The sequence below is a fragment of the Grammomys surdaster genome, unplaced genomic scaffold, assembly GCF_004785775.1.
Source record: "Grammomys surdaster isolate TR1022 unplaced genomic scaffold, NIH_TR_1.0 134, whole genome shotgun sequence".
NCBI lineage: Eukaryota > Metazoa > Chordata > Mammalia > Rodentia > Muridae > Grammomys > Grammomys surdaster.
The window spans coordinates 9,414,963-9,440,286 of NW_021604592.1; the positions used below are offsets into that span (position 1 = coordinate 9,414,963).

Here is a 25,324-nt window from a genome sequence, read left to right on the forward strand (position 1 = left end):
GTGTGTGTGTGTGTGTGTGTGTGTGTGTGTGTGTGTGTGTGTGTGTGTAGAAAAGAGAAGAGGAGGCGAAGAGAAAGAATTCTCTTTATAAACCACTCTTACATAATAAAAATTTAGAAGATTGTAATAAGGTTTAGCAGAGTAAACCATTTTGGTGGGTGGGTTAGGTTCTATGTTGCCAAGAGTAAGTGGACTTGAACTTTTTTTACCCCTTGAAAGTGAGTCTCACTATGTGGCTTGGGCTATCCTAGACTCACTATGTGACCAGGCTGGCCTTAAACTCACAAAGCTGCCTCTGCCTCCCAGGTGTTAGAACTAAATGCATGTGCCACCATACTCAGAAGGTCTTGAACTTGTGAGTATAAGAAGCTTTCCAGCCTCAGCCTGCAGGGAGTAGAGACTGTAGGTGTGCACTACTGTGCATGCCTTGTTGTTGAGAAAATTGGCAGATCGTGTTAGCAAGTTGTTCTAGGTATGACGGATCAGACTGTAGAGAGTGGCTTCATCTGGGTTCTCAGGTGCCTACTGTGGAGTTGGGGGTGGGGTGGGAGGCATCCAGCTCAGTGATGCCAGCCCCTGCTCCTGTTCTCAAAGGCACCTGGAGCCAGAAATCCATTGTTTGCTGAAGATTTTTCTCATACTAAAAACAGTCTCATTGGAGAAGCCTCACAGCCTTTAACTCGGTATTTGGGAGGTAGGAGCAGGGCAGGTGGATCTCTGTGAATTTGAGCATAGCCTGGTCTCCATAGTGAGTTTCAAGCTATTTGGGGCGGGGGGGGATTAGTTCTCATTGCCACAGTTGAGTGGGATGGGACTCCCATATTCTGAAGAAGTTGTAAATTTTGGGAAGAGCTGTATTTGAAAGGATATGGTAAAGACTCTTACTATGGAAAGAATTCCAGAATCATCTCTGAAAAGCCTTCCCAGGATCACTGGTTCATTCTATCCCTCTTTCCAGTAGCTCTCTCCCTGCCTCTTGAACTTGCTGTCCTCCTTTGTAGTTTCACTTGGGGCCATCTTTGTCCCTGGAGCTATGATGCAACTGGGCAGTAATTCGCTGGTTTCAGGAAAGCCTTCTAAGATAGTCCACACAGCAGGTGCTTCAGATATTCCTTAGAAAACAGTTCATCTGCTGTTAGGGTTTTTCAAGGGTTTTATTTTGTTTTGATAAAACATGGGTGTGATCTTTCCATTACTAACAGTAGTAATGGAACAAGCCCACAGAGACTGACCAGCCTGAGAGTAAGAAGAGCTGAGGCTTGAAGGGCAGCACTTGAAGAGGTTCCTGGGTTGAGCATGAGAAGCAGAAGTGTGGCTTGTCTGAAGAAGTCTTTGAATGGGCGAATCCACTTGCCAGTCCTTGACCTTACTCATTCTGAAGTTACAGTTTCACACTGGCTCTTACCATGTTTTCTATGGCACTGTGCTTTGAGTGGGGAGGGAATGAGATTGAGAACAATCTCTTGTTCAAGAGATGCCAGTGTTTGTGCTGGCAACTGTATTTTGCATAAGGATTAGCCACTTTCATCATCTCTGAACCGAAGTTGGTAGTGCAAATAATCCAGATACTGAGTAAGGAAACCATTGGGCTCTAGTTCTCTAATGCCCTTGAAATACACGTTTGTTTATTAATGGTTTGTCAACAGTTGTCCTCAGTGTCCTACAAGCTCCTCATTTCAAATTAAAATAACAACACCTGGCTGGGAAGGTGTCTCAGTCACAAGTGTGTGGATATGAATTCAAATCCCCAGAACCACATGAAATTGAGCATGGTGGTATATGTCTGTAATCCAAACAGAGAGATTGGAGTCAGAGACCGGAGAATGCCCAGGAGCTCATAGACCAGCTTGCTTACTGGATATAGTTATGAACAAGAGTGAGACCTTTTTTCAAATACAGTACAAAGTGAGGCTCTTCATCCAAGGTTGTCCTTTGTCCTTCACACAAATGCTGAGGCATGGATCAAGCAGAGAGTTTAAAAAAGCAATCTCCAGTTTACCTTCTCTGCTACATCATGATTTTCTTGTAGACTATAGAAATCTTACCTTTCTGCATGGTTTAATATGTGCTACTCTCTCTCTAAATGTGTTACATAGTGGTCCTCAGTGTCCATAGAGGACCCACTGCAGATACCCAAATCCACAAATGCTCACATTACAGAAAATGGCACATAGTGTTTGTATGAGATCTACCTGAATCTTTCTATATAAAACATCTCTGCAATACCTATATACAATACCTAATGTAAATGCCATATAAGTCATTGTTAGACTGTATTATCTAAGAAATAACTATAGAAAAGACTAGTTGGTACATATTCAGTACAAGTATTTTTTTTTTTACCTTGAGTATTTGGTTCACAGTAGATTGAACCTTACTCACAGATATGGTGGTGATTTGTATTGTCTGACCAGTAGAGGTGGAATTGTTAGACACCCTGACTTGAAAGTTCTTTCCTTACAATTGAGCCTAAATACCATTGAGGAGCCTCAAAAATTCCTGATGTAAAGACAGAAAGACTGAGTGGCCAATGCTATTTTAGCACATGTTAAGGATAATACACTTGCTGAACAGCAGATAAATAACTGAATTTACAAATGGCAGGTTTCTAGCATAGTAGGAATTGTTGTTTCATTTTAGCCAGTTTAGGCTTTTGTTTACTGTCCAGATATCAGATAGAAACCCACTTGTGAAATATGCTAATGAAGTGTTCTGCCTTCCATTTAGCAGCATGTCTCCAGCCCTTCAATTAGGCTGCTTAGCATTTTAGAAAATCTTTTATTTTAAAACCATCTATAGTATGTATGTCTGCCTTTTTTGTGACTGGGTGTCATGTAATCCAAGCTGCCTTGGCTATGGGTGACCTTGAACTGACCCTCCTGCTTCTATCTCGAAAGTGCTGGGATTCCAGACATGTCACCATGCCCACTTTACTTTCCACCTAATCTTTATTTTTGTATGTGGTATGTCTGTGCACCACATGCTTGCAGTGCCTGTAGATACCAGAAGAGGGCATTGAATTCCCCTGGGTCTGCACCTAACAGACTGTTAAGAACTACCATGAGGTAATAGGAATCAAACTTGGGTCCCCTGGAAGAGTGTTCTTCACTGTGAGCTCTCTTTCTAGCTCCTAAAATCTTTACTCTTAGATACTATTAACATGAATTTGATACCCTTTCTCTCTGGTTGTACCCTGAAAGGAGCAGTATTTTCTACTGTGCTTGGAGTGAGTGTCCTGGGCAGCCTAGGGCCCCTTAGGCTCACAAAGAGACCTAAGTCAGAGTGAGAGCAGCCAAGCAAGCTTATTCTAGCCCAATTAAAGACAGCCTGAGAAGTGAGATCCTGTTGATTGTCTCCCTGTGGATTAGAGACAGACCTTCCTTAACAAGCACACTGAGAAGCTTTGCTTTACCAAACTCTCTGGGACCACTAATTAATCCAATGCCAGTGAAGACCCAGAGTCAGATTCTGGGAAGGAATTACTTAACTCTTTCCATGCTGGACAACTGGTAACTGATTTTCCCATATAGTGAGCCCCTTTCTGGTCAGGCATGATGATTAATACCTGTCGTCTTACACTGAGGAGGCTGAGGAAGGAAACTCAAGTTCAAAGCCAGGTTGAGAGGGGAGGGAGGGAGGGAGGAAGGATAGATAGGTAGGTAGATATATAAGATGAATCTTCTTGGGAGGCAGAGGCAGGCAGATTTCTGAGTTCGAGGCCAGCCTGGTCTACAGAGTGAGTTCCACGACAGCCAGGGCTACACAGAGAAACCCTGTCTCGAAAAACCAAAACCAAAAAAAAAAAAAATAATAATAATCTTCTTTTTATTATTGGCATTTTTTGAGAGTAGGTCTCTCTAAGTCTTTTAAAAAGTCTCAACATTTATTTGGGACAGTTTAAAAGTCTCTCCTTTTGTGGGTGGTTATTAGCCAGACTAAAAAGGGAACTTAAGTTTGTGGTATCAGTTTATTTCATTTGTGCGTTTGAGACAGCTCTTGTTTTTTATATGAAGAAATATAAAATGTGTATAAGCCCTTTTACTGCTAGAGGCTAGAAAAGACAGTCAAGAAACTCGTATAAAGGAAAAAATGACTTTGAGATGTACTTTCTTAAAATAGCTGGAGGAATGACCTCATGAGTCAGCTGATAGCATGGGTTTGCAAATGGATATGTTTCTTTTAGCCTGCTGTTTGATGCCTCAGAGCCAAATATACATGGAGTGTATTATAGGCAGGAGATGTGTGAGTAGGAAGCACTTAAGAAGAGATGAGGTGGCATGGTCCACACAGGAAGTAACCAGACCTGTCTTTATTATGTAAGCATAGATGATTTGCCTTCATGGTCCCCTACTGTATAACTATTTGTATTATCTTCTGGTATAATGAGATCCCATATTTATTATAAAGAGAATTATTAGAATGTTTAGTAGATACATTCTCCCATATTAAAATATTGACATGCTCATTCTCTGCAACTAATTCGTAAATATCCCCTACCCTTTTTGCTTTACCATTTAGTTACAGCTATAGCCAGGTACTTGATTCTGACTCGTTGCTCAAAATGTTCCTCTCCGTCTGGTTTTACAGTACAAAGACAGCACACATGTGTTCTTGGTAGGTGGACGTTGCTCCGTCTACCTCCCAGCCTTGTACACACTGCTCCCAGGGAACTTGGTAGAACTCTTGGATTATTTTCACTGTACTAACTGGAAAAGCAATTTATTTTCATATATCTTATAAGCATCCACCTCTTCATGCAGGAAGATCAGCCCTTAGTGTAGTAGTGTCTCCAGAGGCAGAAAGCAAGTTTAGAGATAGACATTGTTGCCCTTTTAAGAACAAATTTACAAAATGTAGCTTTTAAAGTCTCCATAATCAGCAGGTGTCTCCTCCTTAGTCATCTGTGGAGCAGGTTAACTGGAGGAAGCAGTGAGCTCTCAGCAGTCCCATTTGGAATTTTCTGAATTTTCTGGAACCGTTAGGAGTGCTCCCTGTTTGGTGATCCGAGGGGGAGTGGAATGCAGGCGCACACCCCATGTGTTGGTCTTGAGGTCATTGTGATGACCATGCTCTTGCCTTTCAGGCTCAACTTCGGGCATTTATCCCAGAGATGCTCAAGTATTCCACAGGTCGGGGGAAACCAGGCTGGGGGAAAGAAAGCTGCAAGCCTATCTGGTGGCCAGAAGACATCCCATGGGCCAATGTCCGCAGTGACGTCCGCACAGAAGAGCAAAAGCAAAGGGTAAGTTCCTCAGAGCACCCATTGGTTTGCAGTGCTGGGTCCCCGCCTCAGCTTCTGTCACCACAAAGTCTTAGAACATTTCATAATAGTCAAGCCTCTTCCTCCAAAGCAGTTGGATGGTCTCTGATGTACAGTCCTTCCTGTTCATCGCTCCCCTCACTGCACAGGGAAAGATCTGGAAAGGCTGTGAATTTATACTTTGTTTCTACATAGCTGTCTTTTGTAAAAGCTTTAAACCAGAGAAACTTGGAAGTAAGAGTCATTTGAAAGCTTAGAAATATCCTTTCTTCTGATTAGCAAGAAGCACTGTCGAGCTGTTTTGGTGGCTTATATCTATAATACTAGCACTCGGGAGCCCAAAGCATGAGAATCTCTAGTTTGAGGCCAGCCTGGACATCATAGTATGTTCTAGGCCAAACCAACCTGAAAACAAAAAACCAAACAAATCACTAGAGAGCTAGTTGAGTGGTTAAGAGTGCTTGCTGATCTTGCAGAAGACCTGAGTTCAATTCCCAGCACTTGTGTCACGTGGCTCACAACCACATGTAACTCTAGTTACAGGGATCCAACACTTTTCTGGCTGCCCTGGGCATCTTCACACATAAGGACACACACACACAGAGAGAGGATTTGGGGGAGAGAGATACACTTCTTTTTTTTTTTTTTTTTTTTTTTTGGTTTTTCGAGACAGGGTTTCTCTGTGTAGCCCTGGCTGTCCTGGAACTCACTCTGTAGACCAGGCTGGCCTCGAACTCAGAAATCCACCTGCCTCTGCCTCCCAAGTGCTGGGATTAAAGGCGTGCGCCACCACCGCCCGGCTAAAAATCTTTTTTTTTTTTTTTTAAGCCTACAGCATGGTGGTCTCCCATCCAAGTACTAACCAGACCCGACCCTGCTTAGCTTCCGAGATCAAACAAGATCGGGCACATTCAGGGTGGTATGGCCATAGACGAGATACACTTCTTGATCAGAGTGTTACTTCTGATGAGAAACTGGAGAGTTTGGCTTGGAATAGGACATAAAAGCGAAATCAGATCTTGGTTAGGAAGGAAGGACAGGAAACTGTTAGTTAACCATACAAGGTTGGATAAATACATGGCTGAGGCTTATTATGCTTTCCTGGTCTTTTGATGACAGGTTTCATGGACCCAGGCATTACGGACCATAGTTAAAAATTGTTATAAGCAACATGGGCGGGAGGATCTTTTATATGCTTTTGAAGATCAGCAAACACAAACTCAGGCCACCACCACACACAGTATAGCCCATCTTGTACCATCACAGACCGTAGTACAGACCTTCAGCAACCCTGATGGCACTGTGTCGCTCATCCAGGTAAGTCAGCCTGATGGCTCAGGGGAGGTGGGTCGGTGGTACCTCACCTTGCACGGGAGAAGTTTCCTGTGTGGGTGCTCATCTCTGCACATCCTAACATCTGCTCTTCCTGCCTAGGATTCACTTCCAAACACTTTCATTTATTTTTATTTCATTTTCTTGTGATGCTTGGAATGGGACCAGGGTCCATCCTTACCCACACCAGGAAAGTACTCTACCACATGGCCACATCTCCAGCCTTTGAACATTGAACAATGACTATTTTACATTGCATGTGTTTTATTTAATTCAGAGCTGTAAGTAGCTTCTGGGACATTTCCAAACAAAGCATGTGAAAATTATTTCTTGGATTAGGGTCCAATTAAGTAGTAGAATGCTCATCCAGCGTGTAGAAGACCATCATCTTCAGTCCCGATCATCTGGAGAGAGGAAGAGAGAGGAGGATTTGGGGGGAAGGAGAGTGTGAAGGAGGAAGGGAGAAGGAGAGAGATAGAGGTGTACATGCCAGAGAAATACCTTTTCTGAGGTGGAACACTGTTTAGTGACAGATGAGTCAACAGAATAGCATGTTGGTTGACTGGCACCAAACTCCAAAATGGAATATGATCACTCTTCTGATATTGATTCATGCTAGTCTGTGAGAATTGATTTTAGTCGTTTTCTTCATGTCAGAAGGCATATATATTATGGTGAGTTTGGGTTTCAGTGAGCCTTAGCTTCTGTGTAGAGGCCAGGCAGAAGGGCCTGTCACTGACACCTAACTTTCCATGTTTCCCAGGTTGGTACGGGGGCAACAGTAGCCACATTGGCTGATGCTTCAGAACTGCCAACCACAGTCACTGTTGCCCAAGTGAATTACTCTGCTGTAGCTGATGGAGAGGTAAGGAAAGGGTTTCTTATTCCCCGACTGAAATAGAGCATGAATGAGTAGGGAGAAATAAGGCCCCACAAGATGAAGGAGCAGCCATGAAATATTTGAATCTTTTAGTATTCATCAGACATGACAGTTTGGAGAAATATCTGATACTGTGTTTGTTAATTGTAACAATTAAAATTCACGGATCACTACAACCCAAACCGACCTATTAAAAACTTAGAATTTCACATTTGTAATACAGTATTTAACATAAAACACAAAAGGGATTTTCTCTTTAATACTTTTACAAGAAAGGCCATTTGAGGGCTCCTATGCTGAGTATAGACAATCTGCATAGTTGTAAAAAAAAAAGTTATTTAGGGACTGTACAAATTACATGGACATTTAGAATTCAACATTAAAATGTAAAGTCAACTATGTATGTTGATTTTTATGAGTAGGTAATTTATTTAAGATGAAATTGGCTTAAGGATGGATTCTTTACCCAGACATGGCAGTGCCTCCCCACTCTAACCCCAGCACTCGGGAGGCGGAGGCAGGCAGATTTCAATGAGTTTAAGGCCAGCCTGGTCTGCACAGAGAAATCTTGTCTCTCTAAAAAAAAGAAAGAAAGAAAGAAAAGAAAGAAAAGAAATGATTCTGTTGTACTTTGGACCACTCGTCAGTTGGCATTGGTCATGTTGAATGCATCAGACGTCAGAAATTTGAATGATATCTAATGATAATAGTATGTGTGTAACTGCTGGACAAAGGAAAAAAAACACCAAAGTACAAAGACATTAAAGATGTGAGGGTAAAGAGGGGTACTAGCGCGTGTGGTGGGTTTGAGATCAGATGACACATTCTGTAGGTTTTTAATGAATATCAATTCAGTGGAAGTACAGACAGGTTCAGTAACAAGTAGGAAAAGACAGGAGTGTGTTCTCCACCATACATTCAGTAAGTGCTCTGGAGCCCTGTGCCAGGCTCTGCAGTCCAGATACCGGACACTAGACTATTCTTGTTATAAGGGACCACACAGTGTGGGTCCCATGAAAAACCATTGAGCAGCAACGGGAAGGGGAAGAGGGGCCCAGGTGGAGTGCAGGGGATTTGCTTCTGAGTGCTTTTCAGAGGATTAATGAACCTGAGCTTCGGCTAGAGGGAAGCAAGAAAGAGCAAAGGATTCAGGGATAGGAGTGTGTCCTAGCCAAGACAACAAGCATTCCACACCCTGAGTTTTGAAAACATGAAATGGCTACAGTGACCCGCTCTATCTAGATATAAGAGGTGCCACCATTCGAAGGGCCTCAGCACAGTGAGTTTCTCTCAGCAAGGCAGTAGGACATCATCTGAATAGCATACAAATGCATACAGGTACACACAGGAAGGAAGAGGTGACAGGCTCAAGCAACACGGCCAAGGAAAGCAATGCTTAGAAGCAGGTCCTGCCAAGTCTTCCTTCTGCCTCCCATCCAAATCAACAAGTTTCTTTGTTTCTTTCCCTACCCCTTTCCTCCATCTGTCTTTCCCTGCCTCATTCCCTTCCTGTCTCTCTTGACATGATCTTGCTATATAGGCCAAGCTGACCTGTGAATTGGGAACCTCCTGAGTGCTGGGGTAGGCATGTATTGCCTGCCATACTTGCCTCAAGAAAGTATTTTCAGTGATTTCTCTTATATGCTTCCAGAACTACTTGATATAGACACAGTCAAATTCAAATGTAAATTCTAACAGTCTCCCCATATGCACAAAATACAGCATGCTGAAACTTTCCCTATACATTACAGGCCATGTTGTATGCGTTCATTTGGTGAAAACATAGTAATGTTATGTTTTGACTTTTGACTGTCCTTGTCCTTTCTGCCTCAGGTGGAACAGAATTGGGCCACATTACAGGGCGGTGAAATGACCATCCAGACGACGCAAGCATCAGAGGCCACCCAGGCGGTAGCATCACTGGCAGAAGCCGCAGTGGCAGCTTCTCAGGAGATGCAGCAGGGAGCCACTGTCACCATGGCCCTCAACAGGTGGAGGCAGGGGTGGGGGCGAATGGGATTGCAGGCCTGTCCTAAGAGAGCTGCCAGATTCCTTCCCAGTCACAGCCGACAGGGATACACAGCTCATAGGCACTGTAGGCTGGGTTGTTTCTTCAGTCCTGGGGATGGAGCTCCCCAGGGCTTCGTGCATGTTAGGCAGGCATTCTAATACTGAGCTATAGCACTCTGATGTCTAATCCGCCCCTACCAAGAACAATTGAACCCTTTCTTTTGAAGAATATCTAGGAAGGGCACACTGCAAAAAGAGAGAGGCCTTTTCCAAAACAACACTGCATGTTCCTTTCTGGCCAATTGCAAATGATTATTGACAGGAAAGGTCATCACCCTATTATTCTTGATTCTAGACACAATTTTATTTTCAGCAGACCCAGGAATTTTTATTAATTGTTAAGAACAGGGACCTTAAAGTCACTGCTCTGTCATTTGCTGGCTGACTGACCTTGAGCAGTGTATTTAAATCAGTGCCCAGGTTTTCTGTAGACTGACTGTAATGCCTCTCCCTGCCTTGAGGAGATGTTAGAAGAACTGAGGAAGTCGCTGCGGGTGAGATCCTTGGATCAGTGTCTGGCATGTGGTCAAGGCTGCTGCTAATCGTTGTGTGCAGTCCTTAGTCTCACACTCTTCCTAGGTGAGCTGCGAGTGGGGAGGAGTGCTGCAGCTCTGCTGTCAAAGAAGTCCTCCTCGTACCTGGGGACTTTAATCTTAGTGAACCCCCTAACAGTTGATGTTAGAATGAACATTGTAGAAATCCAGAGAGGGGAATACAAGTCAGCTAAAGTGTAGATTGGGGGGACCTTTTTTGTTGTTAAACTGCTTTTTAAAAAAAAAATTGAGATTGGTAGGGATAGCTGGCTGGAGAGCATAGATGCATGTGTGTGCAGTGTGTGCTGTGTGAGACTGTACAATGTGCTGGGGGAGGAGAGGATTCCAAGCTCACATAGATTGCTGGTTTGAATCCCAGCTACACTCTTTGTTAGCCATTTGCCCCTAAGAAACTTGGCCCCTTGTCTGAATTTCCTCTTTGTTACCATAGGGCAATAATCACGAACAGACTCAAGAACTCAGTAGTAGAATGTGTATGAAGTTTTTAGAGCCATCTGCTTATGTTAACTCTCAGAGAATTAAGTCTGTCTTCCTCATTTCTTCTCTTCCTTACCTCTACCCTTCCTTCCATCATTTCTCCCTCTCCCTTCTTGCCTTCCTCCTTCTTTTCAACCCCTTGTCTCACCTCTTTCTTTCCAGGGAGTCTTACTCTATACCCTAGGTTGACCTAGAATTCACTCTGTATCCCAGGCTGGCCTTGAACACATGGTGACCTCCTATCTTAAGTCTCTTGAGTACTGGGATTGTAGGTGTGAGCCACCATGCTCACAGTATTTAAGTTATGCTGTAAGGGGCTAGGGACTGAGATCAGTGGAGGAGTCTGACCTGTGTGAGGCCCTGGATTCAGGTTATGTTTTAAGATTTGTCTATCAGAATTGATTATAGTGAGATATAACTATAAAACCAGTTAGGACAAGGCAAACCAGAGCCCAGGTATGCTTTGTTAAAGGCTTGGAAGCCATTGATTTTGAAGGAAGTCATGGCTAAGACATGGTTGGTCAGACTCGAAGACTGAGACACAGGCATGTGCTCACTCTTCTCTCAGATTTACTGTGTCCTGGTGCCACGGATGTGTGCTTTTCAGAATCATGGAAATGTAACTGTTCTCTACAGGTTGGCCTTCTTCCACTCCTTCCTTCAAGGTACTCAGATAAATTTCTAAAGACTGGGAGAGAAAAACCCCTGCCTTTGGCCTGGTGTCCCCTTACTGTTACTTTGGGTCTAAAGTAGTAAGTAGTAAGCCATCACTAAAGACCAACAAAATCAGAACCTTGCAGCCAACACCTTGACTCCCAGTGAAGAGTGGTATCCTGGGAACCCTGCACATAGTGGAAAATCTGAGGCATATTCTGGCTCCCTTTGCTGTGAGGATAAAGTTTATTTCTAAAGGCAGTGAGCATAATAGTATCCCTTGAGGGCTTGTTAACAAAACTGAGATGCAGCTGCACTGTTTACTCCAGAAAGGAGAGTGTGGGTCACTGCAGCTTGAAGGAGGAGAAAAGAGATGTTGAAATCTGTTTGCAATCAGATAGTCCAATGCCCCAGTGAGTCCTGGGTGATGTGTTGCCACTTCCGCCAGAAGCCACGCCTGGCAGCAAAGCAAGCTGTAACCCACAGGTGAATGCTTTGTCAGAAGGGTTGTGTCCAAGACAATCCCTTACTGAGTGAGTCACTGTACATGATGTACATGAGATACAGGGGATCCTTTTAGCCCCTCAAAATTCATTGTTGGCTGGTCATTGTTCCTATGGTAACAAAGTGATTTCATAATCTGCCCTAGTCTGTTTCAGGTACAGATGGAACAAGCGTGATTCTCTAATAACCACCTGCACCTCTGCTGCACTATAAACAGATGTGAATGCAGGGTGAGAAAGGAGACGCAGGCTGTGAGGAAAGGCAGAGGGGCCTAAGGAGGCCTAGGGTTCCTTCATCCACTGGAGGGGAAGGGGGACAGCTGCAGGACAGACCTGTTTCTCAACTATGCTGTTAAAAGAGTTTTTACAGCAAGTCAGAACAGGACCTAGAGCTGCACAGTCTTAGCCCATCCTGACTTCATAACAACCCAAAGGGGCTGTGCAAGAGTTATCAGTATTAGAAACTGAAATTGGTGTTCATCAATAAAGAATAAGCTGGCACTTTTAGGAAGAAGGCAGGAAGGGAATCATGGTGAACAAATGAGGTGAACATTACACACGTGTGTGCAGACACAACAAAACAAAAACCCAAGCAAACTAAGCAGCTCTTCAGCCTAAAGAAACAGAAGGGGGAAAGGAGACGATGCCGCTCACAGCTGCTGAGTTTGAAACTCTGCTTCATTGGCTAGGATCTTCTGTACTTATAGGCCCTCTTAACCAGAGCCTCCTGCAAAGATGCATACCGCTCAGTGCAGCCCTGCATAGAGATGCATGGTAGAGGTTTGTACTCTGTTGTACACTGGGCCTGTATTTACCGTAGGAAAAACTGTTTCACCTTGTTTTGTCAATATAGCATTTGTGTGTCTGCTGACTACATTGCTTCCACTTGGCATTGGGCATTGTGAGGAATGCCCTTCTTTAACTGTGGACACTGCTTTAAAAAGAAGCACAGCAGCACGATGGTACATGCCCTTATCAGCACTGGGAGGCCGTAGGTTGGCCAGAAGTTCCAGATCATCCAGGCTCAAACAAACACAGACAGGGGCAGGAGGAAGGAAGGAAAAGAAAATGAACCATATTTTGAAATAAAGTTCATTCTTTTTTTTTTAATTGACTGATATACAGCTATACATATTTAGAGAGTATTGTGACATTTTAAAATACTCTTATACTCTTCAAGCTGAAAATATTATTAGCAGTATTATTAAAATATATAATTAATATATGATATATATTAACATATTGGCCAGAGGTCCACTCCCTTTTTATATAGGCATTAATTTATTTTGTATTAATATATTATATATGATTGATATAGAATATATATTAACTATATTATAAATATATATTTTATATAAGTATGCTATAAATATTATGGGTGTTAATTATGTTAATATAGTGTATCAATACATTGTATATTTATTGTATATAAAATAAAATGCTTTAGTATATAAATTGACATTAGTCCAATAAGAGGGGGTAGATAATGTAGCTCAGAATGTCCTTACGGGTGGATCACTGAGTTCGAGGCCAGCCTGATCTAGAGTAAGTTCCAGGGCAGCCAGGGCTACACAGAAACCCTGTCTCAAAACAAACAAGTTAAACATCTATAAAGGCTGATGGGAGACTTGGAGATACCATAGTAAAGTATTTGGGGCAGTGCCATATCCTTATCCCCAGCCACAGAATATGGTGGTTTGCTTTTGTAACTCAGCAGTGTTGGGGAGGTAGAGACAACAGATCCCTGAGACTCGCTGACTGTCCAGCCTAGCCTCGTGGGTGAACCCTAGGCCAATGAGAGACCCTGCCTTTAAAAGGGGGAAGGGCATAGATCTCTGGCCAGTACACATGCAGTGTTGGGAACTCTTCTGGTTTGAAAATAGATTTTAACTAAAATTTACAAAGTGGTGGTATTTTAATTAGTATTTACATTTTTTAAGTAATGGAAAAAATTTAATATTAATTTAATATGTATAAGTATATATACATGGACATATGTTTGTATCCCAAATGTATATCTGGTTCCATTGGAACTCAGAAGAGAGCTTCAGATTCCCTGGAACTGGAATTACAGATGGTTGTGAGCCACCACATGGCTGTCGGAAATCTAACCTGAGTCCTCTGCAAGAGCAGCAAGTGCTCTTAACCACTGAGCCAGCTTTCCAACCCCTAAATTGAAGATTTCTCCTTGGTATTGAGAGTTGAACCTACAACCTCACACATGCTGGACACATGCTCTCCCCCTGAGCTGTATATATTCTCAATATTTTTAAGTTTTAATTTTGTGATGAGGTGTCACAACAGTGCCAGGGCTGACCTTGAACTTGCTCTGTAGCTCATAATTTGGATATTCTTGCTCAGACTGCTGAGTAACTGGGATTATAGGCCCCAGATACAACTCTAACCATTCAACTATCCCAGAACAAGATCTTGCTATGTAGCCCACCCCAGTTAGCCTCAGACTTGTGGAATTCCTCCTGCCTCAGCCTTCCAAATAATTCCAGTTAAAGGTAGGGTCCACTCTCAGCTCTTTGGGCTGTCTGGTGTAGTGTTCTCTCCAGTGTTTTAGTCTGTCTGGAGATTTACAGTTTTTCTGTATAAAGCACAGAAGCATAAAGGATCTCCTTTGTTTCAAGAATAAACCTGTTTCTCATCTTATAAATAGCACCTGCTACAGCTATACTTCTAAGGAATGTCCTAGTGTGTCCTGGCTGTGGTCTGCAAAAACAACAAAATTTCAATATGCTTCTGCTTATTTGTTTGATATGTGATAGTATTTCTGAGAATTTAAATTTTGCAAGGTTCTTATATGTATTCATTTTACATGGAGGGTGGCTTAAAAGCAAGGCAGATTAGTTCTGTCTGTCTGACCTGGGGCATTACTGTACACTTGTTTTATCTGCTGACCTTCTTAGATGAAAGAACTGTACGTAAGAAGGTATGCATTGGCATGACCTGCTCAGTGACTTGTCTGTACCAGCCAGTTCCTACTCCCTCACCAGTCTCTACTAGAGCCTGGGGTGCAAGAGGATAATTTTAGTAATGGAAAGCCTGCATTTAATGGTTCATGGTCAATTCTAATTTCCCCTCAGGAACCCCAAATTGTCAGCTGATATCTCCCATCTTCATAGAGGAGATTCTGAAATTCTTCTGGGCTGTTTGTTTTGTTTTTAAAATCCCTGAAATTTGCATGACAAATTTTGGTCTTAATTTTCTTCCTTAAAATATAAAATGAAAATTTAAAAATGTCTTATAGGGTATAACATTACAGAGTCAAGAAAAATGGATGCTTATAAGTCAGCAAGTCTAGGTTGCTAACTGCTCAGATTATCATTTCACTTTGGCATAAAAGGACAGCTTCTAATGGTCTGCCTTATGTTATCATAAGCAGAAAAGGAAACCTTGTGATTGACAGCCAACATGGTTTTGTATGAGCATGGGTCAGAGCTTCCACTTTGGTTTGCGCTTGTACCATTGGTATCAATAAGGAAGGATTGATAAACGAGCACCTTCTTCCTCAAACACTCATTACCATTACCTCAGTTTAAAGAAGACTTCACATTGGCTTTAGAAGTGTGTACAACTTGAGATTCTTCTAGCTGTTTATAATCACTGAAATTACTCTTGGTTCTTACTTACCCTTTAGCCCTGGTAACTAGCACTCAAGGAGCCCAAAGAGCCTAGGAAAACAGTGTTGTGCCTTGACTCATCTGTATATACCCCTGTCCTGTCCCTGTGCCCACAGTGAAGCTGCCGCCCATGCTGTCGCCACTCTGGCTGAAGCCACCTTACAAGGCGGGGGACAGATCGTCCTGTCTGGGGAAACCGCAGCAGCCGTTGGAGCACTTACTGGAGTCCAAGATGCTAATGGTAAGAGATCATGAATATTTTATTGAATGTATTCCCTGTTTCCACTTAAACCTTCCTGATATAGCTGGCAACAAACCCGTTAGAAAGACATTGAGCTTGGTTTGAGTTTTTCTTCATAGGTAGGCAATTAATGCCTAGGAAAATCTAGGGACCTCTGATTCCTTTTACTAATAGGGTTCTTGAGATTCCCTGAAGGAAAATGCTACAAAAATGGCTACTTAATTGGAGTATTCTTTTAAATTAGCTATTTTGCTAAGATGATGAGACTTGCTGAGACATACTTAAGGATTCGCTTTGAAGCATTGCCTTCCTGTGCTGTCTGTCCTATGGGGTAGGGTAGGTTATTGGTCTCGGCTGCAATAGGGACTCCCATGGGTGGATGGGATGCACTGACTCCATGCAGAAGGCACCAGCATGTCACCTGCCCCAGGATTTGCAGCAGGCTGTGATGAACGCACTTTTCTGGTTTGTCCTTCGTGCTATGCTTCTTGTTATATGTGGCCTTATGAAGGACATCTGGTTTTAGCCAATGACTTGTCACCACCTACTCTTCTTTCCCAGCTCCTTGCCTTCCTGGATATTGGTGACTCTCCAGAATAAACAAAATGGGTCAAGTTCATAGAAATGCAGTGGCAAAAACTTATAGCTCCACCCCAGCTCTTTGGATCCACTTCAGCAGGCTCTGGGAGTCAGTGGGGAAGACCTGAGCTCCCAGGGAGTGCCTCAGGAGACGGGTCAGAGGGGAGCAGCCTGATGTGTGACACTGCCTGTGTCCGTTTCCTAATTGAGCAAAACTACTTATCTGTGGTATGAGAGAGATTAGTATTTAAAAGTCCTGGCAAGAGGGTAAATAGATAACATCTTTTCATTTAGGCAGACAGTTCTTAGTGGCAATAAAGGCCTGAAAGAGAAGTTTCAGCTGGGAGTAGTAGCACATGTCTTTAATCCCAGCACTGGGGAGGCAGAGGCAGGGCAGGCCAATCTCTGAGTCCAAGGACAGCCACAATTGCCTAGTGAGACTGTCTCAGAGTAAAGGGATCTGAATGGAGGTGGGGGGAAGGAGGCAGAGGTTTCTAGCACTGTGTGTTTGGGTTTATGGTCGGCCCATAAGAACTAAATACTCTGCAAGTCAAGAAAGTCTTTGGGAAAAGATACAATGTGTCCTTTACAGTAGGAAAAGGGTTTTCTGTTCTAGGAGAGAGCAGTGTATTAGGGACTACTAGCTAATCGCATTTCTGAGAATTGTTTTTCCAAAAAAAGAATACAAACTACATACCACAACCACTGGCTGTTTTCTCTGAGGCTGGGGGACTTTCTTTCTTACACTAACCTGAATGGAGATAGTGTTGGTTTTAGCCAGAATGCTGCAGGATAAAGGACATCGTCCAACTGTGTGTTCAGGACATGGTGGGCCATGGAGGGACTTAAAGAAAACTTCCCTCTGTGGCTAGGACCCTGCCTCTTTCTTTACCTTTGCTCATCCTAATCTGCATTCTCATCTACTCACAGAGGCGAAGGTAGGCTCTCTGGCCGCATGGCATCCTCCTGACCTACAGTTGCTGTTACTCTCAGTGCAACTGCTGAAATACTTAACACATGGGTTTCATGGGAGATTTTGTTGCCCATTTTGATAGGCTTGATATATCTGAGAGAGAATTGGCTGCTTTAGGGTTCTAGCTCCTCCCCAGACTCACTTTTTCAGAAGGACAGATTTATATCAGAGTCTAAAGATGCTCTAGGTATCCAGCCAAATAGACTTGATGGGCCATATAATAAAGTTAAACCACATTCTCTACTGTCTAGTAGTGCTAGAAGTTGCCTCTTCTTTAGTAGTTTTCCATGTTGCTGGCTGTATTCTTGTTAAGAGAATATTTGTGATATGTATCCTAAGAGCCCACAGTTCCAGCCAAGTCTAGTGACACATGCTTGTAGCCCTACTAAGCTGGCTGAGAATGGAGGGTCACTCACACTCATGAGTTAGAGACCACCCTGGCCAATATGGGAAGAACTTAGCCTCAAAAATAAAGTTTAAAAAAAAACTAAAAAGCTATTGGTCGCCGGGCGGTGGTGGTGCAAGCCTTTAATCCCAGCACTTGGGAGGCAGAGGCAGGAGGATCTCTGAGTTTGAGAGTTCGAGGCTAGCCTCACTCTACAGAGTGAGTTCCAGGACAGCCAGGGCTACACACAGAGAAACCCTGTCTCGAAAAAACCAAAAAAAAAAAAAAAAGCTGTTGGTCTCCGTAGCAAGCTAGTTTGTGCCAAGTTCAGGATTTTTGACTTGGACTTGTCCTTTTCTTACTGTAGGTTCTCTGTATCAAACTTAAATGAGTGCCTTGTACCTCATCTCAGTGACTCTAGACAAAAGCCGATCGTTTTGATCTGTTCTTGGAAATCCAAATGAGTCCAGTATGGGAGATGATCCAGAGTACTATAGGGTTTGCTCTGGGTTAGAGCTGGCCGTTCCCCCTCACCCAGCTGATGGTAGCTGGTCTGGCCAGCCAGGCTCTCTTCATTCTTCCAGATCCTGCCACTATGTAATGATAAACTTCAAGCATTGGCCAGTAAACCAACAAGATCTCTTTTGTTTTTAAATCAAAAAGTTTATTATCAGAAGAATCTAATGATGGCAGAATAAAGTCCTACTTACTTGTAAGAGTAGAACTAACTTGGAAATGGACACTTCTTGGGGGGGAAATGCGTCACAGACTCCAGAGCAGTCTAAAGAACAGTGGGAATAGAAGATCTTAGAGAGATTCAGATATGGTTTCTGGCCTCAAGAGGGGTTAGTGGAGCAGAATAACAGGAATTAATTGACCACAGAATTTGACAGAGAAAAGTAACCACAGGTGGTAGGTTAGGGTATCCTATAGACAGTGTTAAAGATCTTGTGGGCCGGCAGGGCAGTCCTCATAAGTGCACTCTCCATCCCAGGAGACATCCCCTGTTTTTCTGGGCACCACTTCCATCCCAACATGACAGGAAGGTGGAGCCCTAGCTGGCTTGGTTCGTTTATATTCTACAAGGCTACGCACTTTAGACTGTTTGTTTCCCTTTTTTCTACCATCCTCTTCTCTGCTAGGCCCCAGATCCCCTGTGCTTCCAGGACTCATGGCCTCCAAGACCAGTGGATACAGGCACTCCTGTGGGGGAGGCCTTTATAGACCTTTTCTCCTCTTTCCTATTTTACAGCAAAAATGATGAAGGGACTCTGTTGGCTCCTGCTACCTCAGGAAGCCCCCGCTTTTATGTCAGAAATATTATCATGGATTCATTTGGGTATCTTTTCTTCCTAAAAACAAGATGAGGCCAAGCAAAACAGATGACTGGTGTTGCTAGGCACCCATGCTTCTCCCGAGCTGCTGACCCTCTTCCTAGATCTGGAAGGGAAACAGAAAAAAGAGTATTTTCCAACTAAATAGGGTTGAATAATCAGTATTACTTTGTAACTCATTTTGAAGTATCTTAACCATTTTCATGTCATTACATAACTTCTGAAAAGGCCATTTTTTATAATGCTTGGTAATGTTTCATCTTATTGTCCATAATTGAGAGAGCCTCCGGCTATTGGTGATTTAGCTTATTGATAGGTTTTTTTAAACAATAAAATGGTGCTGTTTGTGTTTGTACAAGGTTTTACCCAGCTTTGTTATCTATCTGGTGTCACATGGCCTGTGCCTGGCCACTCTCCCACTGGGACAGCCTGCCTCTTTACTTTATAATGAAGATTAGCATAATTTTATTTTTTATCTGTTTTAGGACAGGTAATAAGTTCTGACTTAATTTGCATTTCTGTGTTAGTAATATGTGTGTTCACCTTTTTCATTATTTTGTTTTGTTTTGCTTTTGATTTGGGCTCATTATGTAGTCCAGGCTTGGCTCAAACTCAGAGACAGTCCTCCCACAGCAGCCGTTAAATTGCTGGATCACAGGCATGACTAAACCACTGTGGCTAGCTCATGTATTTATCCTCATTTGTGCATTGGTGTGTTTTAATGTGGATGAATGTTTTTCCTGCATATGTGTCTGTGTCCTGGTAATGTTCTTTGCCATGTGTGTGTACATATATTGTCTTTACCTTTCTATTATTAATTTGGAAAAGCTTGATTCTTTGTGTTTATTTGTTTTCATGTTCTTAGAACTTTTGCTTTTGTTGTTAATTTTGTTTTGAGACATAGTTTTAGTTTTCCAGACCGGCATCAAAATCCTGATCTGCACCTGCCTCAGTCTCCCAAATGCTGACATAGCTCGTCTGCCACTGTATCTAGGCACTTTATCCTTAGTGCATCTTTTCTTTTATTCTTTCCTTCTTTATTTTATGTTGTGTTTTGGGTTGCTTGCTTGCTTGGTTGGTTGGTTGGTTGGTTGGTTTGGGTTGTTTTGTTTCTCAAGACAGGGTTTTTCTGTGTAGCCCTGGATGTCCCCAAACTCACTGTGTAGACCAAGCTAGTCTTGAACTCAGAGATTCATCTGCCTCTGCCTCCTAAATTCTAGGACTAAAGGTGTGAGCCATCACTCATAGCTTCAGTGGTCTTTTCTAAGTATCTAACTATGTTTTCCTCCAGGTCTAATATGATCTTTAAGAGGTTTGTTTTCTAGGGTTTTTGGTCTTGATTTCTTAAGACAGGGTTTCTCTGGGTCTGTCCTAGAAGTCATTCTGTAGACAGGCTAACCTTGAACTCAGAGATCCACTTGCCTCTGTCAAGTGTTGAGATGAAAGGTGTGTGTCGTCACTGTCTGTCATTTTCCTAGTTGTTGGGTGTTAGTTTGGTTTCTTTTTTTTTGGGGGGGGGGTGTTTTTCTGAGATAGGGTCTCATGTAGCCCAGCCTAGCCTAATAAAGTCATGATTTTTTTTTAATTTTTAATATTATAAAATATCTGAAATTTATTTTAGTCTACTGTATTAGGTGTCACTATAGTTACTGTGGGCTTCCTATAAGGTAAATAGCCCTCTTCTCTACTGGTCCCATTGGTGGTGTCTGGAGAGTGAAGGCCCTGAGATATCAGTCAGACCAAGGCGGGCCACTGTCTGTTCTTCAAGAAAAAGCCAGTGCAGATCTATTCCTACTGCAGCCCTGTTCTCTGTGGGATCACAGAGCATCTGCACACACCAGCTAACGTCTCTTTCATGAGAGATGAGACATAGATGAGATGCAGTGCTGTGGCTCAGAAAGGAAATTGAAGCAGGCACAGGAACAGGGCCTGAGATGAGCCCTCAACTGGTTGCTGCCCTGGGAACCCGGCAGTGCAGTGCAGCAGGAGAGCAGTGAATGTCACTGTGGCCTCCACAGCCTGCCAAGATGCTAGCTTTCTTTTGCACATAGGTTTTCCCCACTGGAGTCCTTTTTTTTTTTTTTTTTTTTTCTAGACAGGGTTTCTCTGTGTAGTCCTGGCTGTCCTGGAACTCACTCTGTAGACCAGGCTGGCCTCGAACTCAGAAATCCGCCTGCCTCTGCCTCCCAAGTGCTGGGATTAAAGGCGTGCACCACCACTGCCCGGCTAAGAGGAGACACTTTAAACTGAAGAGATGTGCTGGTGAGCCTCATACCAGAGTAGTAGCCACTTTTATTTTGCTTGATCTTTGCCTGCCAGAGTACTCAGGAGCTTCCTGGGTTTTTCCTCACTCTTACTGCCACTACTGCATTCTCTTACTGGTGACCTGGTACTACTATACAAGAGTCACAAAAACAAAACAAAACAAACAAACAAAAACCTTAGCAGATACAAATAAATACATAATATCAAACCTAATATCTAAAACTGCACTGACCCAGTCAGAAGCAAAAGCAGACTGAGGAATATTTAGGCCATGTTGAACAGTATACTAAGTGTCTCTTAAAAAAAAGAAAAAAGAGCCGGGCAGTGGTGGTGCACGCGTTTAATCCCAGCACTTGGGAGGCAGAGGCAGGCGGATTTCTGAGTTCGAGGCCAGCCTGCTCTACAGAGTGAGTTTCAGGACAGCCAGGGCTACACAGAGAAACCCTGTCTTGAAAAACCAAAAAAAGAAAAAAAAAAAGAAAAAGAAAAAAGATAATTAAAATTGTAGTATCCAATGTGGTAGCTGTTATTTGTGGGTGGCCATTTAAATGAAAGTGAATTATAACTAAAAATTAAGACATTTACTCAGTTACAGTAATCAGTTTGAAGTGGTAAATGGTCATCTGTGGCCTGAGATACTGAATCTTTAATCATAGTTTCTTCACAATTAAATTCCAATAAGAGCACGTACCTAGCGACCACTAGAGTACCCTGTAGATCTACACTAATACAGTTGTGCATTGCCATCACTGGAGAAGCTTCTTTTGGATAATATCGCTGTGCCAGTGCCAGACATAGCAAAAATACCATGGCCTCCTCGTAGCAGGGGAGCACATACGGATCTCAGGAGCTTTGCCTCCTCTCAGCTCTTAAACATCATGACTTCATGATGACAGTAATCTGCAGACTGGAAATAGCAAGGCAGGAGGCTTTTCAAGAACTGCCCTATTTTTATACATAGCAGAGTCCTGAGTAGGGAACCATGAGACAAGAGGCAGTGGAGACACCTAGACCCACTTCCTAGTCTGTTTATTCATGACACAGGCCACCAGCATATTTCTGTTTAGACTCCTCCCACAAGTGCAAGTCCTTCCTTGTAGATATAGATCCTTGTAGACAGTGGTGCCCAAAAGCAAGTTTGGAAGGCCTGCAAGGTCAAGAGTCTGAAAGTAGCCAGTGCTCCTGGATGAATTCCAGACTGCACCGCAAACACAGATGCTGCTAAGAAACAGGAGCATGGAGCTGTGCTATGGACTCTGTTCTGTAGCACAAAGAGCCCTGCAACCATCCACCTCATGGGTGCTACTCACTCCCTGCCTTTTGGTGGACTGAGAGAAGAAAGGGACTTTTGGTAGAAGTCTTCAATCCTGAAGCCTCTCCTTCGTCCATTCTGAATGACTCTGAAGTCCAAAGTGCCTTCCAGAATAGCTTCTGTAGGAGGCAGCAGTTTTCCTGACTACAGTTTCTCTTATCCAGGGCATATAACAATGACACTAATTAAGGACAGCAGAAACTGTTTTGTCATGATCTTTTAGTGTGTGAGGCACCCTACATACACACTTACCATTGTGCCAGTAACGACTGTTATCAGTAGAAAAACTCTCACAGGAAATGAGAAGGGAAGCCAGCGTCTACTTGAGGAAGTTCATGTTCTCCAGAGGTCCCAGGCCTTCCCCGGTGAAAGGTTTGTACAACAGCCTTCTAGTTCCTTCCTTAGCCTCCTGCAGAGGTAGTGCATATGGGTTTGGCATATCTTTTAGCATGGTCATGGTATCCCACTTGTCATTTCAGCACTGTGGAGGCTGAGACAGGGGGCTCACAAGTTTGAGACCAGTGTAACAAAGGGAATTTTGAACCTGCCTGGGATGTACAGCAAGACCCTGCTAGAAAGTGTTAGGACATAGGGGAATTGGGAAGGAAAGAAAGGGGGGGAGAAGGACAAGGGAAGAAGAAACGGACTCTTATCTTTGTCTTAAAAGATGAGAGACTACGAGTGGGCACTTAGGGCTTGTAGTAAATGTTAGACCATTGGGCACTTTGTCTCTAAGGGGTCATCTGAGCTGTACTGTGGTCTCCAAATGTAGTCCTTAGCTGTTACCCATGATAAAAAGCTAGATCCCTTCCATTTGGTCCTCAACACCACGAAAGGAATGAGCATGTACCACTAAGCCAGCTTGACATAACACCTTCTGCTCTTTAGTATAGCGGTCAGGTATTCTCTGCTTGTGGAGAGTTGTTCCATGAACCAGGTCCATTCTGAGCAGAGGCTTCAAGATAGTCCTTATCTGGTAGGTGGATGCCACTGAACGCTGCATCCCAGTGCCCTTCAGGCCAACACGTGTTTCTGTTTATTATTGCCCTCTTCGTTGGTTCCCAGGTCTCTCTATATAGGAAAGGCAGGCTACAGTTTCTCATGATTCCAGCTACTTGTAACCAAATCAAAATCTTGGTACCTGTCATTAAAGTCAACACTCTTGCAAATAGATTTTTTTTTAAATACCAAATCTAGAAACAGTTGAACAAATGTAACTGGAGTCATGACTGTTCAGTTCATGGTTGGAAAAGAGTTGTTTGTTTGGTGATTCCCTCGTTCTTACAGGCTTAGTCAGGCATGTTAAAGGCCTTTAACTTATGTTCACACAGGGACCCACGTTATAACAAGGCAAGCTTTTGGAGAAGAAAGTTTTTAAGAGTCTTGAGAAAAAGAGCCTTCTCTTCTTTTAGTTTATGCTTCTGTTAGGATTTTGAAGGAATGTCAGCATGCTGTTATTAACTCTAATAACGTGCACATCACAGCCTGGATGCTTTGAGGCCTCTGACTCTCATGTTACCTGTGTAAATACAGGATTCACTTCCCTGCATCCAGCTATGCCATTTGCTTAATAAAGAGCAAATGTGAGAGCCCAGCAGCAGCAGCCTAGAAGAAGTAATCTGAACAGGATAAACATGCTTCCTTTGTGTGTGACACTCTCTCCATCTCCTGCCAGGAGCAGGGTATCAAATGGAGGGAGGTTGTGGTTGGAGCGGGAAAGTGAATGTCTAAGTGGCACCTGCTCCATTCAGTAGCTCTGCTTTCCTGGGCCTCCCAGCACACATCTGCTCCTGACAAAGCTGCTTTTCTCCTCCTGTTGGTCAGATTGAGAGCAAAGGCCCAGCAACAAGACATGCTGGTGTTGCTTTGTCAGCACAATTGCCTGTGACATTATAATTACACCAAATCTTCATTATCAGAAGGCCCCTAATTTAGAGATTTTTGGAGCCTAAATGGGGTTTTCAAAGTGAAATTGATTAAAAAAAAAAAATCTTTGCTGTTGTCAGGCCAGCAATTGGATTTGAGAATCAGTGAAGGGGTCTAAGTATGGGAACTGAGCCGTTGGCTCTGAGGAGTGCAACAAAGGCTGTGCTATCAGATTGGCTCACCCGGGAGCCAGGGGGAGCTCTTCTGACTGCTGGTCAGTCCCAGCGTCTCCTCGGTGCTCAGCACTTACTGTGGGTACACCCTGCACTGTGTAATGCTTGTAACACGGTGCAGCTTCTCCTAAGGGGGTAGAGAGTGTTCAAATAAGTTGGTAGAGTGGGTAGGAAAAAAAACAAGCAAAGAATTGTGACATAAAAGAAGGAAATGTCCAGGAAATATATTTCAGGCTAACACAAAGCACCCATTTTCAGATTGAGTTTCCATCTAAACAAAGGCAACTCTTCTGGTGTCTGTGTGTGTCTGTCTGTGTGACTGATATAATCTATGATGTGGGATTGGCATACTAGAAACTCTAGATTTTTAATATTCCAGCAAATAGATTAAATAAAATTAATTCAAATGCAGTGACATTTAGAGTGTAGTTCCTTAGTCACCCTCAATAGCCAGCACACAGATTGAACATGTCTTGTTATAGGTAACTCCTGGAGACAGTAGTCTGAACTTGAAATATCTTGGATGCTTTAGGAATCCTTGGAATATCTAGTGCAGTCGTGATAGAAGAAGAAAAATGTCTGAATGTCTAGAATATGCTTCTAGCCACACTGCCTAGACTGTATTCGCAAGGGTTTTTTGTTTCGTTTGTTTGTTTTGAGTCAGAGTTTCTCTGTATAAGTCTAAATGTCCTAGAACTTGCTCTGTAGTCCTTCTGAGTGCTGAGGTTAAAGGCATGTGCCCCCATTTCCTGGCTTTAGTTTTTGTTTTGTTGGATT

General features: G+C 43.1%; 1 protein-coding gene across 7 annotated transcripts in view; it reads left to right on the plus strand.

Moving 5' to 3' along the window:
* Positions 1–25,324, plus strand: part of Nrf1 (nuclear respiratory factor 1) — a 96,797-nt gene that overhangs the window by 57,285 nt on the left and 14,188 nt on the right. For all 7 annotated transcript variants that reach the window (XM_028762562.1, XM_028762563.1, XM_028762564.1 and 4 more), the window contains 5 exons: positions 5,084–5,242; positions 6,380–6,577; positions 7,356–7,457; positions 9,306–9,463; positions 15,476–15,600. In XM_028762562.1, the coding sequence (XP_028618395.1) occupies positions 5,084–5,242; positions 6,380–6,577; positions 7,356–7,457; positions 9,306–9,463; positions 15,476–15,600 (742 nt within the window). The remainder of the gene's footprint in view (positions 1–5,083; positions 5,243–6,379; positions 6,578–7,355; positions 7,458–9,305; positions 9,464–15,475; positions 15,601–25,324) is intronic.